The 9172-nt window shown below is 32.3% G+C and overlaps 2 protein-coding genes across 2 annotated transcripts; both read left to right on the top strand.

Moving 5' to 3' along the window:
* Nucleotides 1-1359: 1359 nt before the first annotated feature.
* On the top strand, nucleotides 1360-3444 carry LOAG_10070 (hypothetical protein; the record flags this gene model as incomplete). The annotated part of the gene is made up of 3 exons (XM_003145597.1): nucleotides 1360-1427; nucleotides 2880-3025; nucleotides 3203-3444. 3 exons carry the CDS (start codon nucleotides 1360-1362, stop codon nucleotides 3442-3444), a joined length of 456 nt encoding a protein of 151 aa, XP_003145645.1.
* A 1035-nt stretch (nucleotides 3445-4479) lies between these two features.
* On the top strand, nucleotides 4480-9112 carry LOAG_10069 (hypothetical protein). The gene is made up of 14 exons (XM_020448079.1): nucleotides 4480-4597; nucleotides 4956-5009; nucleotides 5246-5320; nucleotides 5440-5563; nucleotides 5824-5883; nucleotides 6013-6475; nucleotides 6735-6808; nucleotides 6884-6950; nucleotides 7035-7270; nucleotides 7339-7432; nucleotides 7624-7742; nucleotides 7863-8007; nucleotides 8348-8471; nucleotides 8916-9112. Exons 1-14 carry the CDS (start codon nucleotides 4497-4499, stop codon nucleotides 9028-9030), a joined length of 1851 nt encoding a protein of 616 aa, XP_020301745.1. The 5' UTR covers nucleotides 4480-4496; the 3' UTR covers nucleotides 9031-9112.
* The last annotated feature ends 60 nt before the right edge of the window (nucleotides 9113-9172 follow it).

Genomic DNA, 9172 nt, shown 5'->3' with positions numbered 1-9172 from the left:
ATATATATATATATATATATATATATATATATATATATATATATATATATATATATATATATATATATATATATGCGTGTGACAGAGGAATGAAATTATTACAGATCACATCACACAATGAGCAATAGTGTGACAATTATTCCAACGAGAAAATGAAATGACTTCAATCAAATTGAACTATCATTGCGGTATATTTTATTCAATAGATACTGAACCATTGAACAATGAAATAAACTATCCATTGATCAAAGTATGTAGTGATTCCATTAAAACTATTACTTAAAACTGAATGGGTCAGTACTGAAAAATTATGCGTTAAATAATGAGCAATAATTCTACTTCATATTTATCGTTCTTAAAGAGAAAGAAAAAAAAAATCTTTGATTCGTAATTAATTAAATTATATTCTCCAACTAAGAAATAGAATCAGAGAGTATCATATGTTTTCTATAGTTATTCTGGTTATTAATTCATGTTTGGAGCAAATATCAAATGGAATATATGTGAACATTTGATAGCTTAATTGGCAAAATAAAGAAAAAAATTATGAAAAAAGTTTTCAGCAATATTTCCAAGTATCTTTCACAAAAGATTTTATCTTTAAAACATCGAATCATCAGAATGAATCGTTTTAATGATTAGATGAGAAAGAACTATGATATCTAATGTCCAGATGGTAGCCAACAAAGAACAATGGACTAGAAATTGAAATAGGTTAACAGTATAGATTGCAATATCTTTCTTCGATTATCCATTATCGATCGAAAAAAAAATTTTGTTGAATTTCTTCAAATAACGAATACCATGTAATAATGTAAAGCATTATCCTTTTTCGATTTTACTGGAACTCTTCCCTGCAAAAGAAAGCATCCGTAATTTCATCCGGAAACAGTAAAAACTTACCGCTTCAATACTGTAATTAGAAACATCTGTATCTATAATGATTGAAGATGTCGATCGATCGGTCACACCATATAAGTAAAATATCGGTTTTAATTTTGATGCAAAATGCTTAGTATCATTTGGATAAAATGAACATGAAATTTTTGGTTTTGGGAAGAATATCTGAATGAATTTCAAATTGCAAAACTTTTTATGGAGATAAACTCTTACACTGTGAACTTAGTTGCTTCATACTGGAAAATATTCTTGAATAAATATCGCTCTATTATGCAACATTTCAATGAGCATTTCTTTCTTTTTGTTCACTTTGCATTTATTTCAGATTAATTGAAATTATTTGGCAAAAAGCATATTCGAGTAGGCCTTTTAATTTGGATTTAGAACGGGCCATTAAAAGCAGAGAAAGAGACTTGCAAACACTAATATATTACATTTGGTTGCAGAAGTTGCCAAAAAATGCGATTCAAAAAGTTTTGCAAATTAGATGAGAGCTTTGAAGACGAAGAACAAGCTTATACAAGCATGTTTGTCAGAATTTGACAATAACAACTGAAAGCAATCAGTAAAAATGGTCATTTTATACGAAAAGTTATTTGATAACTGGACGTCGACAAATTGGTGAATGATCGATAAACAAATATGATTTGATTTTATCGATAAAAGAAAATGATTTGATTTGATCGATAAATGAAAATGATTTGATTTGATCGACAAACGAAAAAATTCGGATGAAGTTTAGAATTTCTTTTGATCAACTTTTACTGTAAGGAAAAGAAGACTGCAAGTGACAATTGGTGATCAGCATTTCAGCAGTTGGAAGAAGTTCCAAAGCAGCAAAAAAAGGGTCATGATTATTATTTGATGGTCTGCTGCTATGAGAACTTATCTGACATCTGATGAATATGTAGTAAATTAATGCAACACGAAGGCCGTAATGCTTTGAAACATCATCACCAATCAATAGAAAATAAGTTCAGTTTTCCTCCACGAGATTGTCTGACCACATTTTGAATAACCAATGTATCAAAAGTTGAATGAGTGAGTTAAAAAATTTTGTTTCATGTCTCATTCATTTGGTGACAATAATTCCATAATTAGTCGGTATAAAAAATGCTTCACAAGAGTTTGTCGAATTCCTAAGCAAGAATTCAACATGTTAGAGGAATGTTTGATTCGAACGATTTGAAATCTATGGCCTGAAAGCGTAATTACTGTTGCATCAACCTAGAAATTAAATCGAATTAAATCGAGTGGAAAAATTGAGAGTTGTAAGGAGCAGAAACACTGGGAAGTGCGGACATGTTTTGATCGTAGTTAGATTATAATATTTGATCGTATCGATTGACGACATTTGGTACCTTTCTTTCCGTATTTACAGACAGATTTTGAAATTCCGATTATGACAGCTTAAAGATTCTTTTTCGTTTGATGCTCCCTTTTATTTTTGCTGAAACAACAAGATTATTGAGATAATAATAGGAAGATCCAAAATTATAGAATCTATTATTTTTTGAAAAATTGCAAGTGTTGCTTTACGCTAGATTAGTTCTTAAAAAAATTTACAGAAGCTGAAAAGAGATAATGGAATAACTCAGTGCGACATGAAAGCGATCAATAAAGAAATCTGTACGAATTCAAAATAAAAAAGAAAAAGTTTAGTTAAAAAAGTTGGAACTATCCGTCACAATCATCAATTTTATTTTTCACAACAGAATGGTACTAATAATGGATAGCTCAAACTTTTTCGCTAAGCTTTTTGGATGGAATCATTACGGATTATGGATGCAATAAGTTGTTGCCTGTAAATGTTAGAAAAGACAGTGTAAATGAACATTTTAAAGTGGGAAATTTTGTATTCTTAGAAGTATTTTGCGCAACGCAACACCGAAGTTGTAAGATTTTCTTTATTTCCTCTTCAAACTAGGATAATTAAATCATTAAGTACAGGGAACAATATTAATAGCATAATTATTAAGAATTACAAAACACAAATTAACGCATGAAGCTAAGCTAATTCCAAAAGATAATTCCAAAAATGCCACTATACGACAAATTTCCGAGACACCAATCTTAAGAATAGAAGAAAGGAAGAATATTCTCCTGCTATCTGTAGGGTTTGGAGGTAAGGCGGAACTTCTCTCATAATCAGAATTTCAATCCTTCAAGGATTGATTTTATGATTACAACGATTAGCGCCTCTGTTAGCTCATGTCAATAAAGCACTCTTTGTTAGCGCTCATTAGTATAGGGCTTATAGGGTACATTGCTAAACAATGAGCACATATACAATTCTATGCAGTGATAACACTCTACTTATACAGAAAAGAATTTGGATGTTTAATCTTAGTCACGATCGAACTTGATCCAACAGACCTGATGCAACCTGATCACGATCCAGCAGTACATCACTACACATTTACTTATGTTTCTTTTATCACAGAACTTCTTTCATGTTTATTCGCAATACATTTCAAGATATGTTTAGTGGAAAATGGGCGTAAAGAAAACTTGTTGAGCGAAATTTATTTTAAAGCCAACTAAAAGAATGGCTAAGCTTTGGCTAAGCGCATAGCCTTGTGATCCACTCTGGATTTCATGGCATTAATTTCAATTAAAACCGAACGATTCAACTTCAATGCATCATAATCTTTATATGATAGTGCAAATATAAAAAACACATGTCCATTCCTTAGTAGAATCCTAATGAAAGAGGAATATCGAGTTATCGTGATGATTATCTTTCGTGAACAATAGACGAAAGAAGACAGTCAAAATCATTCTCTAGTGATAAGATATTCTCAGCGTTTATTTATCCTTTCCTAGGCATTCACGACTTGTTGATTTTCTGGAAGATTAAAGAGAATAAAGATGAAAATTGATGACAAAATTCATTTAAGTGATGACTACACAGGGTAGCATCACTAATATATACTATTTAGTATGACCAAATGCTGGCGTACTTTTTTTTTTAAAGCAAAAACAGTCTGATTGAGAAAGATAATTTCTGAGAGATGGAGTGAGTAAAACAGGATGGATTTACAACACTGATATTCTCTAAGGAAAATTCACTGCTAATGAAAAAACCCTCAGTCAATTTGCCCGCGGTATTTAGCACCCGATATTGTCTGATGCAATGTGAATTTTTGAATTTGAAATTGGTAAAAGACGGCATGGAGGTAAGGCGGGACTTCAGACGGTCTAATTTATTTTGCTGTGAGTGAGGGATATTTAGGTTATACATTTTTGTTTATTTTGGTTGTGCGTGTTAATATAGGTACGTAAGGTGGCGGTAGCATAGGTTACGTGATCTCAGACGTGGTACCAAAGTAAGGGTGAAGTTGAGGGATATTGTCAAGTTAGCACTGCAATGAATTAAAAGAGGTTTACTTTTGAGTCGGAGATCTGTGAGTGGTAGCTATTTGATCTGGACTGAAAAGAGGGAAGCAGTTAACATCGAAAATCCTCAATTTCTTTAAAAGGCAAAATTTGATTCTAAGCAAGATAGAAAGGTGCAAATGTCATGTATTATGTTAAAATTGATGTATCCATTGAAAGAGTTCAGAAAAAATCAAAGTTGTTCCAGAATTTAGAAAATGTTCGTTTTACCAGAGAGTCAGGCTGAATGCAAGAATGACTTCCAAAAAATTAAGGATCAAGTCGAAAGTATCAAAATGATCCTACGATGTGGCATATGGTTATTATTTATTACTTATTAGCCATTTCTCTGTCTTACTTTATTTCTCTTTGTACGTTAACAATTTGTTTCACGATTCCGTTGTTTTGAAAGGGATGTTCATTGGTATAATTTGATAATGTTATGCGACTACTTAAAGGTTTGACAGTAACTTGAGATAGTTATTTCTAAACTGAAACCAAGTATGCAAGTTAATGCTTGAACATATGTTAAAACTTTCACTTCATACTTCATCATTGGATCGTCCTGTTGGTTAGTTTTTATTCTGTGTTAAAAGATGTGGAAATATCGAAAGGACTTTTTTCATTTCATGACTCATATTCGTATTCTAAAATGTTCATATTCGTTTTATTTTCAGCTGTTCAACTTTACGTGATCCAATTATGACCACTTGCAATCACGCATTCTGCAGGTTATTCATTTTTCTACTCATTGTGCATTATTTTCGGCTATTACTCCTCTCAGTTAAAGTGCCACTGTGTGTATCGGGAATCATAAACAGTGCCCAAGCATAAGTCATCGTCACTCTGCCATCTTTATGAAAATATGTTGGAATACAAATACATGAGGAAGAAGTAGAACAAGAGACAAGCAAATTGTTCACATTAATTTTTCTTTTGAAAGCACTTAAAATTTAGTCGTTTGTAGGGTTTGTCTGTTTGAGTGCTTCAAAAGGCTTTCACTTATGCGATGTCCTATCTGCAATATGACGTTGAATAAAAGGTTTTTTTTATTCCTTTTTTCGACTTTAGCCGTTTTGCCAGCTGATTTTTTCCACAATATTTATGGTACCTTATCAATGATGTATTCCTGTAAAAAAACCCTGAAAGGTGCGATTACAGAAGTTGTGCAAGTTGTCCATTGCTTTCATCTTTGCTTGAGAAGTATTTGCCGCTAGCTAAGGCATTCAAAAACGATATTTTGGCTACTGATTTTGCGAAGGAAAATGATTTCATCGAAAGTCAGGTTTGCGCTCTTTGTTTTACCAACTGTAATTTGTAGTTAGTCCAAAATATCAGTTCATGTTGGTTTGAAAATATAATTGAACTTTGATTTCACACTCATAATTGGAAGGGAATTAATTCTTTGTCAAAAATGGAAGGATATAAGAGAAAAATAGAAAATGGCTGTAATGAGATTTTCGTGTTGAGTTTGGGAATATCTAAAAAAATTTTCACTGAAAAACAGTTGACGGTCCAATGTTGTTTTCAAATATGCATTTACAGATTCCGATGACACAAGCTATATCATCACCGCTACAACTTCCTCAAAATCAGTCGCGAAAGGTTATTGATTTGAAATTTCAAAGACCGGTAATTAATTATGCTTAATATTTTCGGTATTCTGAACTCCACCATTTTGCAGTATTTCTCTCTTCTCATTTTTTTGCATATAAGATATACTTTATTCTACAGTTGCTAAGAAAGGAATCAAAAAATGCGAAGCGCCGTATTAATCATTCGCAACATAAATCAGCGAAAATGCAACGGATTGATGAAATAGATGATTCCAACTCGGTAACAGGAATTTCCGTGAATACCTATGCAGGAACATCAACAGTTAAGCATAATCCTTACGTCGCTGAAGATGCTATTGTGAGTCGCAGTGCTACTAAGTCGTTATTCAAACAACTCCAGATAAATTCTAAGGAATCCAGCAATAGTATAAAGGAAGCTACAAGTGTTGGGATTCAAACAGATGAAAAGGAAATGCAGCACAAAAGTCAGCAAACCAGTGTGGAAGATGCTACGTGTTCGCCATTGTATGTGAAAGGGTTGAACTTTAATGCTTCAGCAATGCATGATGGAAAGATTCAAATGAACAATAGTGGAGCAGATGCTTTGGTTCAGATAGAAGGGACTGTTAATTCTGTGTTTGGTAAGTTATTTCGGATATTATGATTTCCCAATCCGATATTGTATAAGGCATTTTTTAAATGTGAGACTGTATGTAGACTTTGTACAATTTTACACAACAATAATTGGAAGAAAATGGTGACAAAATCAGCAATATGGAATAATTTTTGTACAGAATTGATATGCAAAAGCTGTATTAACATGTTAGCTTTTCTGTCGTTATTATTATTTGTTAGTTTTTTTTTTTTTTTTTTGTCAAGTGTTTTAACTCATTTTTCCAGAAGGGAGTAAAAATCAGTCACGAATTGAGGTGCTTATCAAATGTATACCATGGATACCTGGCTTTCTACGTCTGGTTGGTGATTTAGAATATGTCTGAATTGCAGTGGTTGATGTTGGTTTAGTCTCAGATTAATTTATTTAGTTACAGGGTCGGGAAGCATTAATCGATGCAGTGTGTGAGGCAAAGGCCGAGAAAAAATTTCGTGATGAGAACTGTAAGTTCTTATCATCTCAGTGAATTTCAGCACAAATTCAAGAAAGTAAGTGCTTCGTGAATGTAATCTTTTTTCTTCTTCAAGTTCCTTCGAAAATTGGTAATGATTTGGTTCTCGAAAGCGACGAAGAAAGGGAACTTGCGGTTCCAATAAACAATTCTTATACAATTGATTGCTGTCATAGCGATGCGCAACAGAGTAAAGGTCGTAATACTGAACAAAGTACTGTCGCATTTCTAAAGGATAAACAATGTTGTAAAGAAGATAATGAAGTGTATCATTCAATGATGGTATCTGGAGCATCGAAACTTGGTGATCAGGTGAGAGACACATTGTTATTGTTCATCATTATATTATTAGCAACGCCATTCAAATACTTATTTTCTAGTCTTTGCTGCGTCGATTCTTGGATAATTTCTCATCTTTCAAACTTTCCACATCAATAAGTCGGAAGTGTACATATCTGGTTATTTTCAATACCGGTAAGCTTGCATCTTACAAGTAGATGAGAATTCAATATTCTTAGAAATTAATAGTTGAAATTCAAACTGTCTGTTCATGTAGTATAGTTACACTTTGCTTATATGACATGCAGTGAGTAGTACCACAATATGCAATGAGTAGTGACAATATGCAATGAGTTTATGAACTAATGAGCTTTGGAATTTTGCAGATGGTTTAATTTGTGAATTTTGGACAGTGAAATTAATTTACGCATTGGTTAATCATTGTACGATTGTATCGTATTCGTGGTTAGAGAACTGCCTCAACCAAAAAAGCATTCTACCTACGGTTGGTAAAGAGTTATTGTTCTTTTTACATGAGTAATAATCATTCCGAAGTCTGAAATTTGTAAAATGTGGAAAGAAGTCGTGATGAATCCGTAAACGAATTTCAGATTGTCATTTTCAGCATGATTTTGAAATTTTATTGAAAATAGATGAGACTCTGATAGACATAACCGCTCAACGTGCCCTTACTGATCCGAGCACTTTATTCGATGGATATATATTTTATGTCCCTCAGACCTTCTTTAACACACAGTTGATAGCAAGAGGTATGCCATTTGAATGATTCTTGAAATAAACACTCGGAATATTATTGATATATATGATTTTTATTATCGTTATTTCTCTAAACAGTTTTAATTATTTCTTTTTTGAGATTTAAGCAATTTGAGGTCATGAACCTATAATATGTGCTTCTTGGCACCAGAAAGAATTTTCAATTTGTTTGAAATGATTGCTGTGATACTTAACTGAAGAGGGACTACTTAATGGATTTGATATATTCAAGTAGAAATATTGCCGACTAGGATTGTTTTTTACAGTTAAAGGGAATAAACTCTTTCGAAACTTTATATTTTACGAAAACAATTTTTTACTTCTTATTTTCAGATGTTTTTTTGGAGATCGTAGAGTTGAGCGGTGGGAAAACTGTGTCACATGTTTGGGAGCTTCCCTCCGAACGCAGTTACATCATATTTGCCCCAGACTGTTTTAATCAAGATGCTGCTCGAAGGTTTGTTATTGACCGTTTTAGAAAAATAGTCTCAAAGCGATCAGTGAAAATCAAGTATCATTTGTTTCTCATTGCAATACTACCAACAGAGAAAAAACATGGACCGGTTTTGATTTGCGTCAAGGCATCCTATACTTATTGAGGTTTTGACATATGACTACAGCTCAAGGCCTATAAATAAACTAACAGAGTAAACTGATTATGAAGTAAACTAACTAGAAACTGTATAAATTTGGTATATTCGGTAAACATCTCCGTCTGTGTTCGATGTGCAAATGATATATTCGGTATAATTTTTGTCTACAGATATATAATATTGCTATACATTTGCAATAAAAACCAGTTTGGTCCAAATCTGAGTATTTAAATTTACAAACAAATTTCTCATAAGAATGAAAAAAAGGCTTGGAAAGGAGTTGTCATTCTGTATGGTATTATCTGCAGATTTGAACTGGATATGAAAAAGGAAGTACTAAAAGCGGATTGGATTTTTGCATCGATTGGTCAACATCGCATCCTAGATAGAGAGCCTTATCGCATTATTCATTTGATGAGCTAATTGCTTATAACTGTTTCATCACTTTCGTTTTGTCCATATCTTTCTTATAATTTTTTTGCTGTTTATTCATAGTTGTTATGGGGTTTTTCTTAAGTCTTAAATATTCTATATATATATATATATATATATATATATATATATT

This window comes from Loa loa (genome assembly GCF_000183805.2).
Source record: "Loa loa unplaced genomic scaffold supercont3.126, whole genome shotgun sequence".
Classification (NCBI taxonomy): domain Eukaryota; kingdom Metazoa; phylum Nematoda; class Chromadorea; order Rhabditida; family Onchocercidae; genus Loa; species Loa loa.
Note: the sequence above shows the minus strand (reverse complement) of the source record. Positions and strands in the feature narration are given on the sequence as shown.